The sequence below is a fragment of the Taudactylus pleione genome, unplaced genomic scaffold (assembly GCF_031769625.1).
Source record: "Taudactylus pleione unplaced genomic scaffold, aTauple2 ptg000086l, whole genome shotgun sequence".
NCBI lineage: Eukaryota > Metazoa > Chordata > Amphibia > Anura > Myobatrachidae > Taudactylus > Taudactylus pleione.
In genome coordinates this window covers 3891487-3910335 of record NW_028284488.1, presented here as the reverse complement: position 1 = coordinate 3910335, position 18849 = coordinate 3891487, and the positions used below count along the sequence as shown (strand labels likewise).

At 48.6% G+C, this 18849-nt stretch overlaps 1 protein-coding gene across 2 annotated transcripts in view; it reads right to left on the bottom strand.

Annotated features, from left to right (window-relative positions):
• STRIP2 (striatin interacting protein 2) overlaps nucleotides 1-18849 on the bottom strand; it is a 149304-nt gene that overhangs the window by 74562 nt on the left and 55893 nt on the right. For both annotated transcript variants that reach the window (XM_088468667.1, XM_088468668.1), the window contains exons 9-14: nucleotides 18600-18779; nucleotides 16710-16921; nucleotides 15459-15524; nucleotides 15232-15295; nucleotides 14662-14733; nucleotides 9458-9532 (exon numbers count right to left, since the gene is read on the bottom strand). In XM_088468667.1, coding sequence (XP_088324793.1) covers nucleotides 9458-9532; nucleotides 14662-14733; nucleotides 15232-15295; nucleotides 15459-15524; nucleotides 16710-16921; nucleotides 18600-18779 — 669 coding nt within the window. The remainder of the gene's footprint in view (nucleotides 1-9457; nucleotides 9533-14661; nucleotides 14734-15231; nucleotides 15296-15458; nucleotides 15525-16709; nucleotides 16922-18599; nucleotides 18780-18849) is intronic.

Below are 18849 nucleotides of genomic sequence, written 5' to 3'. Positions count from 1 at the left end.
GTTGTCCATGAGAAAAACAGTCTCCACTTAGGTCAACTCCAGCAACGTTAAGTGTCTGTCCCTGTGTTTTATTTATTGTCATGCCAAAGCACTCTTATCAGGAATTGGACTAGTTTGAAATTAAAGAATCGTTGTTCACATAAATGAAAAAGAAACCGTAAAAAAGGGAAAAACTGAAATCTTGTATTAGTAAAATGGGCTTACATCAATTTTTCTAGAGAAACCGCATAATATGTATCAATCTCTACATGGTATAAATTAAAGTCCATCGTTGTGATAGATCTTTAACAGTTTTGGCGGAATCAGTATGTATTACTGGCCGACAGTTCAAGTCCCGACGCTGAAAGCCCGGCAGGGGTGAAGATCCCGACAGCGTATTTAGGCAAGTAATGCTAACCCTACCGCCCCCCCTAACCCTCCCTAAGGGTTGCCTAGCCCTAACCTTTCCCCCTAGTGCCTAACCCTAACCCCCGCTAAGTGCCTAAACCTAACCACCCTGTCCTTGCAGCCTAAACCTAAGTCTCCCGGGGGGGTGCCTAACCATCCCCCCGCCCGCGGCCGGCTTACCTTCGTTCGGTATGCCGGGCTCCCGGCGTGGGTCTAATTACAGGTGTCAGGATTTCGACGCCTGTCATTAGTACCCTGCCAGGATTTGATAGTCGGGAAGCCGGCGGTCTGCATTTCGACCGTCGGCTTCCTGACTGCATCCCGTTTTGGCAGTGTAAGCTAAGAAAGCACTTAGACGTCTGTTTTTTCATTGACTTGCTTCACTAAAATTGTCACTGCTCGGCTCCCTTTGTCATACAGTAAAGTTTCCCACACACCTAAACCTTCCTCGACAAATGCTCTATAGAATAGTGTAAACTGCATCAAAATCCGTCCAGTGGTTCAAGAGATTAGCCCAAACAAACAGACAGACGCTTACCAGGGACTTTATTTTATACTGTGTATAGATAGATCAAAATGGCATAGCCTCTGAATCCTGTTGTATTGCCTTTGACATGTAGCTTTACTATTTGGAAGAAAGTTGTATATGAAGCAAGAAATAAGGAGAATTATGATGTTACCTGAATAAATTTGTTTCTTCGGAATTCATAGGGGACACAGTCATTACCATGGGTATAGGCTGGAGCAGGAGTAGTCCGGGTACCAACTAGTTAAAACTTTTTCTCCCAGCAGCCCCGGCTCCTCCGCCACTATACACCACCCCAAGCCAGGCCAGTTTAGTTAGCAAACCCAAGGCAGGAGCGAGAAAGAGGATAAGGAACAGCGACACACAGGTCCCAACACCCAGAAAAGCCAAAAGGAGAACTAGAAGCAGAGTAAAAACCCTGCAAGCCCGTTGCGTCAGGGTGGGCGCCCTGTGTCCCCCACCCCCTATGGATTTCTGAAGAAATGGATTTAACCAGGTAAGACCATAAATCTCTTTTTCTTCTTAATGCCATAGGGAACACAGTCATTGCCATGGGATGTCCCAAAACTATCCCACTCAGGGAGGGGATGTGTCAGAGCTGCGCTGACAACCCTTCGGTCAAAATCCGCGACCGCGGTAGCGAAGGTGTCAAATGAAAAGAATCTTAGGAACATATGGAAGGACCACCATGGGCCGCCCTCTCAAGTTGCTCAGCTGAGGCACCCCAACGAGCTGCCCAAAAAGTACCCATCGAACTGGTGGAATGAGCCATCACCACAGAAGGAACAGGAAGGTCTGTCAGAGCGCGTGATGAATAGTCAAATGGAGCCAAGTATCCAAAGTTCATCTTGAGAGCAGCCTGACCCATCCGTGAAAGTCGCAGAAGACAAAAAATTTCCCGTCCTACGGAGTTACCAGATCTTATGCACCAAGGACCGGAGGGCCAACACAACGTCCAAAGAAGCCTGCTCTGTAAAACAATTAGGTGCCCGAATAACAGGGACACCAATTTCCAGAGTAATGAGAAACCTAGAGACTACCCTAAGAAGGTAACCTAAGCGATTTGGAAGAACGGCCCGGTCCAAGTGAAAAAGCAAAATTGGGGAGAAAACAGGATAGCGCGCTCAAGTTGGACACCCGCCGGGTCGATGCAATAGCCAGTAGGAAGACATTTCCATGTAAACTAACAAATGTCCACCGAGGGCAAAGGCTCAAAGGACTACGATTGAAGAGCCCAAAAGCACCAAAGACCAGCTTCAAGTAGCTGGAGGAACAAACTGGGACTCTACGAAGAGAACTCCTTGAATAAAAGTCCATATGTCAGGCAATAGAGCAATCTGACTCTGGAAGGAGACCGGAAGTGTGGCTTCACACCTGCAAAGAAGAAAGGCCCCAATCCAGACCCGCCTAACGAGAACCTGATGAGAAAGGAAAAAACACTCTAAGGTTAAAGCTCCTGTCAGAACACCAAGCATAGTAAGTCCGCCAATGCAGTGAAAAACAAAAACTTGCAGAAGACGGCATAGGGGCAATCAGCATAGTATGACTGACTGCACTGGAAAAGCCCTAAGTTCACATGACAGATGTCTCAAGAACCACCCTGTTCGAGAACGGATGGAAACGCAACCACAGCCGGTCACGATCCTCATAGCAGCCGCATAATGCATTCCAGTACACCAGCCCCAGCATACACACCCACACCAGCAGAGCACACGATTGGCTGCCAACACCACGTGACCGCCGCTGAACATCCACAGCCGGTCACGATCCCCATAGCAGCCACATACACACCCAGACACGAGCCCCAGCTAACACACCCACAGCAGTGCAGCACACCATTGGCTGCCCAAACCACGTGACGATATCACCCAACTACAGGATCAGCATTACACAATCACCCACGACCTATCAGATACATGGGCCACACCCACTCTTAGCCCTGATTGGTCATCTCCACCACCTGACAACCACAGAACCGGGAAGTTCCACATTTAAACCCTACATGTGCATAGCCACACTTCTTACCTCCTTGAAGAAGACAGAACCCCTTGCGAAACGCGTCAGCGACCCCCTACATTCTGACACCACAGCCATCTCACACCAGAGCTCTTCATTCCCGCGGAGAACTCGGTCGAGGCTTGCTGCTTCCAGAACCCTCTCTACCCACCACGCGCAGGGCCACGCTGGGCATCACACCTAGCAAAGCCCTGCGCATCCCTCCTGATCACCACTCCGCCTGCCTGACCCAGGCGACCACGCACCGCCCCCTGGGAGCAACCAACACCAGCTCCACTCGCAGCTGTTCGTCCAGCAGCAATCCCTAAGCGATCCACACCAACAGGAACCCACCAGGCAGCAGGAGCAGAACGCCAGCAACGCGGTGGACCAAGCCCCACAGTGCACCAGAAAGCTACCACCACACAATGGACTTCATTCAGAGTCGGTCGAAGCGGCCGCAGGGTCGTACGCAGCCGATATTCACTGATCTGCGCATGCGTACAGTTCGCAATGCGCGTGCGCAAACTAGCGGCTACGATCAGAAATTTCTCTCTCCTTGAACACCGCCAGGTCGGTAGTTTGAGTGACAGATTGCGGCGTTTGTGGGTGGTAACATGGGAAGGTGCTTGAAAACGGGGGTGTGGAGATCCGAACGCAGGCGTGCCTCATTATGCGAACGGCGTTTTATGGGAGTGCATAATTAACAAAGTAGTGTCATGGCACACGTGACAGGAGAGGTTTTACACTGACATGATCGTAGAGCTTAAGAGAGGGTCAGGTCAACCTTTAGCTCTACGACCAGTTCCGATGGCATACGATGCTCGCGATTAATCCTTATGTAGCCGGAGATGACGCACTATGCGTACGAGATGTGGGCGTATTTTTAGCGATCCGACCGCATCCACCCCTTGGTCGGCCAGCTAACGATCCGACCTTAGGGACGCAACATATGTGTGCATCATTTGCATATCCGGCCCCTTTTTCTATACGACCGTGCGGCCGATTCGACCGACTCTGAATGAGGTCCACAGACCTTCCTCCAACCGCTGACACCGCAGCAACCATCCAACACCGCATCTGCAAAAGGAAACTCTAGCACCAGCTACCAGCAGCCCAAGCTATCTTCACCAACAAATCCTACCGGTAGGTAAGTGACTCCGAGACTTATACCCCTGCGTGGGACGCCGCCAGGGTGTACATCCACAACCGCCAGACCCGCTGGCAACCAACCACCCCCTCCCCCCAAGACATCCTAAGACTGTTGACCAAAGGTCCAGCAGGGGTAACGTGCCGGTCTATTGAACTGCACGGAAAGGAGCCCCCTAAAAGGGTCCACTCACCTCCCCAGTCTCCACCCACACACCCCCAAGTGGATCGCTCACCCCACCTGGATGCCTGGGACCGAACAGGATTAGTACGGTGTTATTTTCCAATAAACCATTTGGCCCCCATTTCTGCTTCTGTCTTCATTTTCTCACCCACCACCTCCAGTCCAGTCAACCCCCTTCCCTCCATACACCCCATCACTCCACACACAACATCGAACACAAAAAGACCACAACATACTATTACTCCAGCATTACACCCATAGGGCGAGCGCACCCTCCGCACCCTCTACCCCATTCTATCGCTACTCAGGACCCGTTACTCCTGCTTTTAGGAAGGTGCAGCACCCCGACACAAACAATACATCTCACATCCCATCTGCCCATACAGCAGAGCGCAGTTCTAACCCATCATTCGCAAGGATGGAAACGCGGACCTGAGCCAGAAAAACCGACCCGAGGAAACCACAGTGGAGCGTGCAGAGAGGCAGAGGAGATTTGCGTACCAATCGGGGACTACAAGAAATATTGTGCCATCGTCCAGTCAAATTGCTGAGGACCCGTGGAGTCAGCGAGATTGGGGGAAAGATGTACAGGAGAATTAACTTTCACTGGTCGGTCAAGGCATACACCCGAAAGGCCCCTGGTTCATGGTGCAAAAGTAGAATCACAGCAGCCTATGGAAGTGCAGGGAAGGCGAAGTCCGGCAAGCCCTATTGAAGAACCAGGAGCTGAAAGACATCTGGGTGAAATGACCATACGCTGGTGTGAACATCCTAACAGCTGAGGAAGTTCGCTTTCCAATTTCGAACCCCGGGAAAGAAAACCGCTGACAGAGCCGGAAGAGGACGCTAAGGCCAGATGAGAAAGCAAATTGCCTTCTTGAAGGTATCTCGACTGCGATTGCTGCTCTGATGGTTAATGTGGACTACCGCTGTCGTGCTATCGTAATGTACCTGGACAGGACAATGCTGGAAAAGCGGCAGAGGCGGGCAAGAGGCTCCTGAACCTCTATCGGCAACTGACTTTCCAGAGCTGTCCACCGACCTTGAAAGATCTGCTGATATGTTACATACCCCTACCCGCACCACTTGCGTCAGTGTTAAGGATACCCCCATTCTAGAAGCCAATAGGTGCGACCCTTGTCCAAGTGGGAACCCTGGAACTACCGCAAGAGGGAGAGACGAACTTCTCAAGAGAGAACGATTTTCCACATCTTTAGCTGCAGATGAGACCAGTTCCACCGGGACAAAACTCCCATTTGAAGAGACTGGGAGTGAAATGGAGCATATTCCACCCTCTTGAAGGTGAAGACCAGAGATCCTAGGATCTGCATGCAACAGAATATTGACCATCAGCAGTGACACAAGAACTTGCAAATCCTGGCCTGCAGGCCCCTAGCTTTTCAAAAGATGATCCCTCCATGAAACTGGAGGAGATCCACTGTGAGACTGATATGTTCCCTGAGAACTTCCAGTGACCGGTCGAGGATCAGAAGGCCAATTAAATAAGGCAGAATCCTGATAACCCTGTGGCGCAAATGAGCTGCCATGACAGACATGACCTTCATGAAGGCCTGAGGGACCGTGGAAAGACCAAATGGCAAAACCAGAAAAAAGAGATGTTCCTCCTGGACCGCCCACCTGAGTAGGCTCAGGTGACTGAGCCGGATAAGAACATGCAAATAGGCCTACTGGGTGTCCAAGGAGGCTATGAAAACCCGCGGCTACAGAGCCAGAAGATGGAACATAGAGACTTAAAGCCCTGTGTGAGGACTGAACTCACGACCTCCAAATTATGAGACTGAAGTGCTACCTAATGCGCTAAAAGGCTTCATATGGAGTTTGGGACCACAAGAACCTGTTGAGGGCCTTCAGGTTGAGCATCGGCCGGAAGGAACCGATCAGCTTCTGAACAAAGAAGAGGCTTGCTGAAAAGCTACTGCTCCTTTGAGACTGAACTGGAACAACCACTCTGGAAGCCAGCCGAGGAGTGAAAAGATTCCAGCAGAATCACTGCTTTGTCTGAATCCACCGGAAAACTGGTGGAACAAAATTGGTTTGCAGGCCGCTTCCGAAAGGCTAGGGTGTAGCCTCGGGAGACAATCCTCGCACCAAGGCGTCCGAGGTGGTCTCTAACCAGTACTCGGAGAACAGCAGAAGTTGGCCTCCCACCCTGGTATCCCCCAGGTGGAAGCCTGCCCTGTCAAGCGGTAGGTTTGTCAGGTGACTTGGTAGGGTATCCGGTATACCAGGGCTGCTTAGCTCGGACCTGGAACCCCTGGATGAGTAACCCTGGCCCAAGACTTTTCCCTGCAGACAAAAGGAGCGAAAATTAGAACTTTGCAATCTAGGGGCTGCCGCAGAAGTGAGGAAGGCCGTCCTAGACGCCACTACTATAGTCACGTCTCCTGAAAAAGGAAGAGCCTCTAGGGCCTACCTAGAGTCCAAGCCAGAACACCAGGAACAAAGCCATCTGGCTCGCCTAGCAGCCGAGGATGCTGACACCTTGGAGGTTAGGACACAAGTATCTACTGCAGCCTCAAGAGGCCGCCTCACTGAAATGCTCCATTAACCACCAAAACTCGTTCCCGATCTGAGACTCTAATGATGGGCATCTGCTCAGCCTCCAATGGCTTTAGCCACCCAGGTGAAAGCCAGGACTGGATGTGCGATAGCATTTGCATGAAAATGAATACCCTTGAGAAAAGACTCCCGCTTTCTATCTGTCGGATCCTTAAGAGATGCCGTATTAGGACTAGGCAGGCAATGTGAGTACTTTAAGGAGGAGACTACCATTTGGACTGACTCGCCCACGCTTACGCTAAGAGGCCCTCTAGCTGCACAGGCGATAATAATTCTGCCAAACCTCCTTATCATTGGAATCAAACCTGTGACTTCCACATTCTGCAGCTTTGAAACATGTGCGGAAGGAAGACCTCCGGGAAATAAGAAGTCTCGGCCCCTGAAGCATTGGGCATATTGTCCTTCTGAGCTGAGAAAAACTCAGAGTCCGAATTATAACCGTACAAGGGGCATAGAATTACCTAGCCTGGAGGGTCTGAGTCTGGAAAGATGCAGACAGCTGCGCTAAACCCTGCACCAAAGAGACGGTACAACCGTACAACTGGGAGCAGCTGGGCCCCTGTAAGGATACAAGACCTGGGGCAACCAGTCTTAGTCCACCGCAACTTTACCTGCGAGAAGGACTCTATCCATGGCGGTTCCCGAGAGAGAGGTAGTCCAAGCCGGTTCCTGGTTGGAAGACGTAGCCAACTGAACCTTCTGGCTGCGAATCTGTGAAACACTGGACACAGAGCCCACCTTGGTCCGGAGCCTGAGGATAAAGTAGTAGGTTAATCCTGCAGTTGCGCAATACTGAAGCATCTCCATCCCTGGGTGTCTTTCCCGTGGAATATATGTACAGTATTCCAGAGCCATCCCCACACACCAACTACGTAAACTATTGTGTGCAATAAGAAGTGTAATGAATGTAACCTTACAGAAACAGAAAGTGGGGCTTAACAGAAGAGGGGTTAATACGCATCCGCCCCCCACTTCTCTGCAGCAAACCTCCAAATAAGAGTCACTAATTTCGACCACCTGGAGCCCTGGCCGTGCCAGAGCCCAGTGGAAGCACTGTAAGCTACAATTTCATGCATACATAACATTCAATGCTGTAACAATGGACAGTTAATGCTCAACAATCCAAAGCGCAGTTGGCGGGAAGTAGCTTTAATGTATAGCCTGACCACAGGGAGGAAGGTATACAGGGAGACAGGAACCCGTTTACTGCTCTCCGGCGACTAAATGCAGCAGGCACAGATTTAATGTCTGATCAGCGTCTCATTGGGAAGGGAGAGAGAGAAGGAAAATCCCTATGGCATGGCTTCTGCAACCAGGGAGTGCGCCAAGATAGTGGGGGAGGAGCTAATGGGGAGAGCCTACCTCCCCCCCTTGCTGAGTAAAATCCCCAGGGCAATGGCTGCTTTCAATAGAAGCACCCCATTGCCTGTGCTCTGGTGGTCTAGTGGAGGCTCCAGAGGACCTAGGCGACCGTTGTCAGCACCGCAGGTGGTCTCCCCCTAGCGTCCAACTGCGGGTCACTGGCGAATGCCGGGAACTGGCCGAAGTCACTGACCCGCTCGCCCGTGCTGCGGGCACCAGCGCAGTGGAGCGGCAGTGCGGGCGTCCTATAGGAGGCCTAGTGCTTCCCACTCAGATAAAAACTTGCAAAATAAATAACATTAAAAGAAAAAGCTTAGACTGCTGTAGCAGTCTCTAGAAATGTGCCTTGCTCCTGCAGGGCACCAGACTAAAACTGGCCTGCCTGGGGCTGGGGTATAGGGGACCAGGAGCTTGGGCTGCTAGGAGAAACATTTTTAACTAATTGGTGCCCGGACTCCTCCTACTCCAGCCTATAACCCATGGTAAGGACTGTGGCCCTCATTCAGAGGCGCTCGCAAGAAGCGAGCGCTCGTTCTGAATGAGGGCGGATGCTTCTATTTTTAAGTGCGGCCTCCTCGTCGCTAGCTAAGCTGTGTGTTACCACCCACAGCTTAGCGACTGACCAGGGTGATGGTCGCGATGGTCAAGACCATTGCGACCATCAGGGCTTGCGACGAGACCCTAAGGTTGGGTCTCGGCAGCCGCAAGCCCCAGGGAGCTTCCTGCTCTGATCGAGCAGGAAGCTCCCCACTGACATCACTGCTGATGTCAGTGTGGCCGCCCACAAAACGGTAGGCATTCCTTAAGGAACGCCTCAGGTGGTGAAACCACCCGCTCCGCCCCGCCCACAAAACGGGCCGAGCTGTCGATCAACATCGACAGCCGGCCCTTTTGTAGTTGCTCCGGAGCGAGAGAGTTTCTCTCTCGCTCCGGGGCTTGCGCACGCGCAGTGCGGCCGCTACGCAGGACCAAAACATCGACCCAGTTGCGAGCAAGCAGCGCTTGCGACCGGGTCTGAATGAGGTCCTGTGTCCCCTATGACATGAAGGCAAAATAGTGTGTTGTAGAAGAAACAAACAAATGTGAACTTTTAAATATATACTTGAGATGATTCTACACTTAAGTTATTTGTTTTTCCATAAAGTATTGGGTGGACATATTGCTACAGCACAGCGGACGTTAGAGCAGCTACTTGTTCTCAAAATTGAAAATCCACTATAAAGCATTATCAGAAAAATAAATGTTTGAGTGCTAGACAAGAGAATACACCTTACCATGTACTGAGGTATGCTGAACAACATTGCTCTGTAAAGACACTCCGTTGCAGTTTCCTCCACTTCCTCCTCTCCCTGAAAAAAATGACAACTGTGTTAAATTTATCAGTGAGCCCAAATACCAGAGTACTCTAACCTTTAAATGCTGTTCCCTTATTATTTTGCAGAGTAATACCTATGGTAGTTTTCTATATTAGTCAGTGTTTACGGTTTACATATGGGTAGTTTTTTTTCATATATTGTTTACTTGTTTCTCATGTCTGTTCGAAATATATATATATATTTATTTAAACTACCTGCTGTGAGCGACAAAAAAATTAAAATCAGCCTACATATCATTGATATCTGTAAAGAAGTACTTCTGGCATTCATAGTAAACACTGACACAATGACAAACAAAATAATATGAGATATGGTAAGAACTTACCCTTGTTATCTCTATTTCTACGAAGTCCATAGGGTTCCACAGGATGCCTTGGGGTATAGGTGTGACGTCAGTCATCAGGCACCAAAGAGTTAAGCTTTCAGCCTCCCAGGATGCACTAGGTCCCCCTCCTATACCCCGTCCCCGAGCCAAGGCATCTCAGTTAGTTACCAAGCCATAGGCCGGAGGAGGAGAAGGAAGAGAGATAACAAAGATCTGGACACATACAAGAATCACATTCTCACCAGAGGGAGACGGAAAACCGGTGACCAGAGCAAAGCCCATCTGCAGCACAGGTGCGACAGGGCGGGAGTCCTGTGGAACCCTATGGACTTCGTAGAAATAGAGATAACAAGGGTAAGTTCTTACCATATCTCATATTTTCTACTTCAGGGTCCATAGGGTATCCACAGGATACCTTGGGGATGTCCCAAAGCAGTATCCTTTAAGGGTGGGGACGCTCCTGTGCAGAAAGGAGAATCCGCCACCCGAAGGAAGCATCCTGAGAGGCGAAGGTGTCAAACCTGTAATACCTCACGAAGGTATGGACAGAGGACCACGTAGCAGCCTTGCAGATCTGGACTGCAGAGGCACCACGTCGAGCTGCCCACGAAGGACCCACAGACCTAGTGGAATGAGCCTTCAGAGAAGGAGGGACCGGTAGGCCTTCATGAAGATAAGCTTCAGAAATAGCCATACGGATCCAGGCTGCCAAAGTTTGCTTTGAAGCAGGCCAACCCTTTTTACGGAAGCCATAGAGGACAAACAAAGCGTCCGACTTCCTAAACGAAGAAGTGCGGTCAACATAAGTCCTTAAGGCCCGCACAACATCCAAAGAGGCCTCACCCACGGAAAGACCCGGTGAGTTAAAGGCCGGAACAACGATTTCCTCGTTAACATGAAACTGGGAAACAACTTTGGGAAGAAACTCGGGCCGAGTGCGGAGCACTGGCCTGTTCCCATGAAAAACCAAGAAAGGGGGTCTACAAGAAAGAGCCACTAACTCAGAAACACGTCTGGCCGAAGCAATGGCCAGAAGGAAAACAGTCTTAGCTGTTAGCCATTTAAGATCCACTGAGTCCAGTGGTTCAAACGACGGTCCTTGGAGAGCCCTCAGGACCACAGCCAAATCCCAAGGCGCCACAGGTGGAACAAAGGGCGGCTGAATGCGGAGAACACCTTGCATAAAGGTGTGCACATCCGGGATTGTAGCAATCCTACGGTGAAACCAGACAGATAGGGCTGAAACCTGTACTTTCAAAGAAGCAAGGCGAAGCCCATGATCTAGTCCCGCTTGCAGGAAGGTCGAAAATCCGAGACAGACGAAACTCCAGCGGTGCATAACCTCTCGGTCGACACCACTGGAAGAACGTATGCCACACGCGATGGTATATCCTCGCGGAAGACGGTTTCCGAGCTCGTAACATGGTACGCACCACAGAGCTAGAAAACCCCCGGGACCTCAGCATGGCCGTCTCAACAGCCACGCCGTCAAAGACAGCCGAGTCAGGTCCGGGTGAAGGCAAGGACCCTGAGACAGAAGGTCCGGTCGTAGCGGCAACCGCAGAGGACTGTCCACGGACAGACCCTGAAGGTCTGAGAACCAGTGCCGTCTGGGCCACGCGGGAGCTATCAACAGGAGCGTCCCTCCTTCCTGTTTGAATTTCCGGATTACCCGTGGAAGAAGGGAGACCGGAGGGAACAGGTATGCGAACCGGAACGTCCACCGGACGGACAGAGCATCCACCAGAGACGCCCCTTCGTCTCTTGTGCGAGACCCGTACACCGGCAACTTGTTGTTGTGCCGGGACGCCATGAGGTCGATCTCTGGAAGACCCCACCTGTCCACCAGCAGTTGAAAAACGTCCGGGTGCAGGGACCATTCCCCCGGATGAACGTCCTGGCGACTTAGAAAGTCCGCCTCCCAATTTAGCACTCCCAGGATGAAGACCGCTGATATGGCCGGAAGATTGCGCTCCGCCCAAACCAGGATCCGAGAGACCTCTACGAGAGCCGCCCGACTGCGAGTTCCTCCTTTCCTGTTTATGTAGGCCACGGTGGTAGCGTTGTCCGACTGGACCTGCACCGGGTGACCCTGGAGAAACCGATGTGCCTGCTGGAGAGCATTGAAGACCGCACGGAGTTCCAAGATATTTATTGGAAGCTCCGCTTCTGTCGGCGTCCACCTGCCCTGGAACAAGTGTGGACCCGAAACTGCTCTCCAGCCCCGAAGACTGGCGTCCGTTGTCAACAGGACCCAATTTGGAACCCAGAACGGATGTCCCTTGTTGAGGTGGGTCGTCTGTAACCACCACGCAAGGGACAGGCGAACCTCCGGGGTGATCACAATCGTCTGGGACTTCAGAGACTGAGGCAGCCCGTTCCACTTGGACAGGATCAGGTGCTGCAGAGGTCTGGAGTGAAACTGGGCGTATTCCACCATGTCGAACACCGACACCATGGAGCCCAGTAACCTCATCGCCGAGTGTAGGGACACCCGGCGGCTGTGCAGACAACTGCGCACCCTTGACTGTAAAGCAGAGATCTTGTCCTCCGTCACGAAGATCCTTTGCTGTCCCGAGTCCAATAAGACTCCAAGATGCAGAATCCTCCGAGACGGGATTAGAGTGGACTTTTGCCAGTTGATTAGCCAGCCGTGCCGTTGCAGCAGTGCAATGGTCAGGTCCAAGTAGCGTAACAGGAGCTCTGGAGATCCTGCCACCAATAACAGGTCGTCCAAGTACGGCAACATGCGGACTCCCTGCAGCCGCAGAGAAGCCGCCATGACCGCCATCACCTTGGTGAAAACACGTGGTGCTGTCGCCAGGCCAAAAGGTAACGCCCGAAACTGGAAGTGGTCGCTGCGGATTGCAAACCTGAGGAACTGTTGATGGTGCAAAAGAATAGGGACATGCAGGTAAGCGTCCTGTATGTCCAATGACACCATGTAGTCCCCAGGTTCCAGCGCCAGAATGATGGACCGTAGGGTCTCCATCCGAAACTTCGGGACTCGCAAAGACTTGTTGAGTGCTTTGAGGTTGAGAATCGGACGATAGATTTGAATAGAAACCCTGGCCCCTCTGGGAGAATGGAACAGGCACTATAACTCCAGCCTGGAGCATAGTGTGCAATACCTTCCGCAGCTCCGTAGCCTTGTTCCGGTCTGATGGTAGACCCGTGGTGAAGAATCGAGCCGGGGGTCTGTGCCGGAAGGAGAGGGCGTATCCGTGGGAAACCACCTCCAGAACCCAAGTGTCTGTCGTAGTGGCCGACCAACACTGGGCGAACTGCAGCCGGCTGCCTCCCACCCTGGGATCCCGCAGGCTTGTCATCTGGCTTGGGGGCCGGCCCTGGGCCCTAGATGACCGAAAGGACGATGGTCCAGAACCAGAAGGAGCAGCGGCTGACGGGAGACAAGCCGATTTGGCTGCCGCCAGCGTGGCCACAATCTTATCCCCGCGGGACCCCGCTGCTTACCTCTGTCCCCCTTGAATCCGGCCATGGTCCGGAACATCTGGGGTCACCGCTAGCTGTAACCCCAGATGTCCACCAGCATCCCCGGATCAGTACCGGCGTTCTGGTACCGGCGGGGTGTAGGGAAGACAGCATGGACGTCAGGACTGACTGTCCATGCTGTTCATCCAGATGTGCAGCCACAGCTGCATGAAGAAAAAGCTTCAGGGGCTCTTCTAAGCCCCCCTCTAGCAGGTGCCTCTGACTACGGCCGGGCACCAAACGAAACTGAGATGCCTTGGCTCGGGGGCGGGGTATAAGAGGGGGACCTAGTGCATCCTGGGAGGCTGAAAGCTTAACTCTTTGGTGCCCGATGACTGACGTCACACCTATACCCCAAGGTATCCTGTGGATACCCTATGGACCCGTACATTTCAATACGGCTACGCGTCCATATCTATACGCTAGATTTAAAGTTGCACATTTTAAACCATGTGCAATCAAATTTACAGCTACAGACAGAAAAATAAGCATATGGACATATTTTTGCATGTACACATTAGTAAAATTATTTTTTTGCATATAACTCTTAACAGACTCACTGCAAATGTATCCCTGCAGGGATTAACAATCCCTATTCCTAGTGATGATTGAGCTGCATTCACCACACTTATAATATAGGGGTCTGCATACATCCACATTACTGAAATCAGTGACTAAATATGTTCCAGAGACAGTTTTACATTCCATGGCAGAGAGATCTGATTTCTCAGGGTCACAAAACCATATCTATGCAGTTGGTAGCTGCATACTTACAGAGATAAGAGTTAGCACAGATTAAATAGCGAAAACAAAAGCTAAACTACAATCATACCAAACAACTCCAAAAGAAGAAAGTAGCATAACATTCTAATGCTGGGTACAGAACGGCCGATATATCTGGTGTTCATTTAAACGGCCGATATATCAGGGGCGTGTCGGCAGGTGTGTACCAGCGATATGTCTGTACGACATCGTTCACAGACATATCCCGCCGGCTGTGCAGCACAGCCAATAGCCAATATATCCGCAGATATATTGGGACATCCAGCTGTGTGTATGGGCAGATACTTGCTGCAGAGGCCTGCCGGTGACTGACATCACAACTGGGTGGGCACATATAAATGCCCGCCCAGTTGTGACACCAGGCACAACACATCAAGCAGACGATTGATAAGTGTGTATGTAATTACCAATCGACAGAATGGCTGATCACCCATCCTAGTGTGTACCCAGCTTAAGTTTACTGACACATTAAAACCCCAGTTTAGGTTTACTCCAGTCCTACCAGTGACATAGGGCATTTCTCTAGCTCCTCCTCCTTCTTGATCTGGATATCAGCAGTTGAAACATATTTGTGCTGCGAAAAAAATATACAAAAAGTTAAATTGCACAAGAGCAAAAACAAAAATATACTAATTCACAAAGAACTCTACACTTTCACATCAGAGAGAATAAAAGGAATGTGAATGTAATTAAAATACACCAGTTGCCTACAAATAGTGGAGGCAGCCATTTTGTTTGCTGGATCAACAAAGATCAGGAACCTTTTAGTGTTATTGTTTAAATATATTGAAGGCAAGAGCTTCAAAGTGACCCTCTGGATTGTACTACAATCCTGGCAACTACATTGTATCCATTTAAGGTGCACACTTCCTAGTTTTTAATTTATCGAAATAAACTATTTTGTTTCTAAAATCACTTTTGGAGTTTGTCCATTTATGAGATGTTGCAGCAATACTATCTAAAGTAACTGCTACTTGCAGATCAGCTCTAGACTAAATGAAACAAGCATTTCAGTGGTGTTGATCAGAAAAGAGTATGATGCACTGGAAGGACAGTTATTTATTTGTTTTACCTGCTTTAATACCTTCACACTTTCATGAATAGGACGAGGCAATCCCACCAATGTATCAGTGTCACTAAAAATATAAAAACAAAACTGTAATGCTTTATTGGGATAAGACAACTTCTACAGGACTAGTGGACATTTGCACATGCCTATAAAATAGACACTAAAAAGAGCATAGATGCAGCTTGTGCAAAAAACAAACAAACGAGTATGTGCATACTACCAATACGCACTGTCCTAGGGTGAACCCGATGAACTTGTTCCGACTCATCTCCAGGAAACTTTCAATATCTTTGTCCCTGAAGCACAATGAAGGGATAGAATTCAGTAAGGCACAGTTCCTCTATATTTCAGGAAGTATGTAGATGAGAATCAGCAGGCAGAAATTGTGCATGGATGTGTCATCTGTCAAAGCACATTATGGTGATTTTTTTTTTCAGTAGCACGAGTTTAGCAACATTTCTCATCAAATAAGGGGAACAAAAGCTGGCAATTTTTTAAATGAACATTGAAAACCTAACAGTAACAATAAAATGATGTGCTGCTGTCACCTTAAACCATATTATACACATTTACATTCTGACTGAACAACTGGTAGATCTGAGCAGTACAAATGTAATTGTGAAACTAAGGACTCACAGAAATGCCAGTACCAGGAACATATATTCTAAGGCGATACGAGCGCTTAATTTGAAGCGGCACTTGTGAAAAAATATTTTGTTAGTAAAATACAATGTTTATACTCTCGAGTGTATTTTGTGGATGCGGGTTTGTTATTTAGGTAATCTCCAGTCTCCGGGTATCTTACCCTATCTTTCCCTACCTTGTATCTTTCCTATGGGCAGGTTCCTCTGTTGTCACAATTACCCAGTTCAAATGCAGCATAAGGTCCTTGTACTGGTAAGACGTTTTTCCCAAAGAGGAGCTTCAGCAAACGAAGAAGCACATGTTCCCAGCATCCACTTCCAATCACCAACGCGTTTCGTGCTCTATCGTCACATTCACAAAGTAGATGCTGGGAACCCGTGCTCCTCTTTGGGAAAAAAACATCTTACCAGTACCCAGACCTTATGCTGCATTTGAACTGGGTAATTGTGCCACCAGTGGAACCTGTATGTGAGCAGGAACAAGGTAGGGAAAGATAGGGTAAGATACTCAAGTGACTGAAAATTACCTAAACAAACATCGGGGACACTCCATAACAAACCCAAATCCACAAAATACACTCAAAAGAGTATAAACATTATATGTATACAGTACATTATTTTACTAACAAAACCTTTTTCGCAGGTGCCGCTTCAAATTTAGCGCTCATAGCGCTTTATTAATTTACATATACTATTATTGCACAGCTGTACATAAGAAATACCGCGGATATTTTTTACAGTTATATATATTCTAAAGCGTTACTTTTAACCCTCACCTAGATCATCCATTTAAACTGAAGGGAATTGATGATCATAATTATACAGTAGTTATCTTACCTCACTTTAGGTGCCCAGGGCAGGCCTTTGGGGAAGCTCACTCGCTCTGTGTGGATTCTTAGGCCAGCTACAGGTTGGGACATTAGCTCCCTTTCTTGCACCTCAGACTCTACATCGATAATGTTGTCGGAGTCCTCATTTTCCTCTTCTTCTGTCCCAATGGTTTCTTCACTCTTGAAAGGGTCTCTCTCATTGTACAGATCCAGACTGTCCTGAAATTAAAGATGCAGCCAATAGTACTTCAACCCTTTATTTTTTAGGTCTTCTTATATGTATTAGGCCATGCCATTACTGCTTGATGGCCAGAATCAATGTCTGTGAAACAGTCTACTCTCACCATCGCTGGAGACACATTAAGACTGTACAGAGAAATTAACACCAGATTTTCTTATTCTAGGCCACCCACTCACTTCTTTTTCTATTTGTTTTCATAGATACAGATGTGTCCTCAAACATCTAGCCTCCTTGCGCGTTAAACAGCCCTTCTAATCGCGCCATGCCGAGATGTGACTAGGTAACGTCGGGAGTCTTTTCCGGAGACTTTTTACCTTCAAATGTGTCTTATTCACACAGTGATGCAAATAGATAGCACAAGCAGCTTCTGCTGATTAACATGCTATGCAGCATGCCTATGTTCTGTGTGCATCTGCATGCGAAACGCTACATTACAGTGTTACAGCTGCTGACACTGTAACGTAGCGTTTCGCATGCAGATACACCCGCACTCACTCACAGAACATAGGCATGCTGCATATCATTTTAATCAGCAGAAGCGGTTTGTGTTAGCTATTTGCATCACTCGGCGCTACAAAGGCACACTGAGCTCCAGCATTATGTGTGGCGCAAGTTGTAGCGCATGGATGGATAAATGTATGTGGACACGTCTACAATGGCAAAAAAGTAAATGTATTACTTGCTAAATGACTATTGTGAGGTGGTGTTCATTACAAATATGTTGTTAAGGAGTAGAAAAGAAAAAAGGTAGAAAGAAATAGTACACAAAGATGAAAGCTAAAAGATTTATTTCTAAAGACCAATGTGACACCCACTAACTGTCCCCAAATTACATTGTTTGCCTTACTTGCGAGGTTACAATTTATAGAATTTTCTATGAAAGCCTAGACTTTGATAGCCTCCCTCACTTTTCCTGATCATTTATCATACATCATAGAGAGATGCTTAGCTTAGTTTTTTACTCTGATGCTTAATAAAAAGTGTATTTAAAAAAAAATAAAAAGTAATATTTACACAGTACTTCAAATTGTATTGCATGTTATGCTCAGGCACAACTGAAAGCAACAAAAAACATGCCATGCACACACTATTGCACTACCAAACTGTAGAAATAGCCCTCGAAGTGGTTCCCGCTACCCATCACAATCCACATAAACTTAGATGTCCACACTGGCATTCTAACTTAACAAGACGCCTACCTGAACTCTCACGTAAAGCAGAGCAATAGTGGCGTAAATCCCGTACTCTAAAACGAATTCCTCACATACAAAACTATCTACCATTCGTATCGTAAGGCTCTGGATGCTGCCAGGCAAACATATTTCCAATCTCTCATCTCTGCTCAAGCCTTTATCCCCAAGTGACCCCTCCCACCCCAAACCCACCAGCTATTATCAGTGCACAAGACTTGCTACCTATTTCAAGGACAAGATTGATAAGATGCAAATGAAATTCCTGCTCAATTCCTTCCTTGAACACTCTGCCACCTACTCTGCATTTGATGGCACAAAATTAGGATGAAGGGGCACATGTATTCACTAAAGGTCAATTTTTATCAATTTAAAAATTGATCAACATCGATATTGTATTTCTGGGGCTAAATCACACATATAGTAACAGACTATTTTTGATTTGTTTGATTTTGTAATAATTTACCCTGCGGCTACGTCGTCCTCGCTTTTGCTGCTCCCCCTGTTCCATGCCATAAGACGGTGGAGCAGTGGCTCTCATATTCTTCATCACTTGGATGCTATCTTCTGGTAGAGGAGGAAGACCCAGCTCCGCTCTTTTCTTGTCCTTCATCCTCTGCAGCTCTGAAAATCCCCCTAGCGTAAACTGCAACATCACAGAATATTGGTAGAATCAGGATAACATGAAAGTCTGCAGTTTAGAACTAGGCATGTGT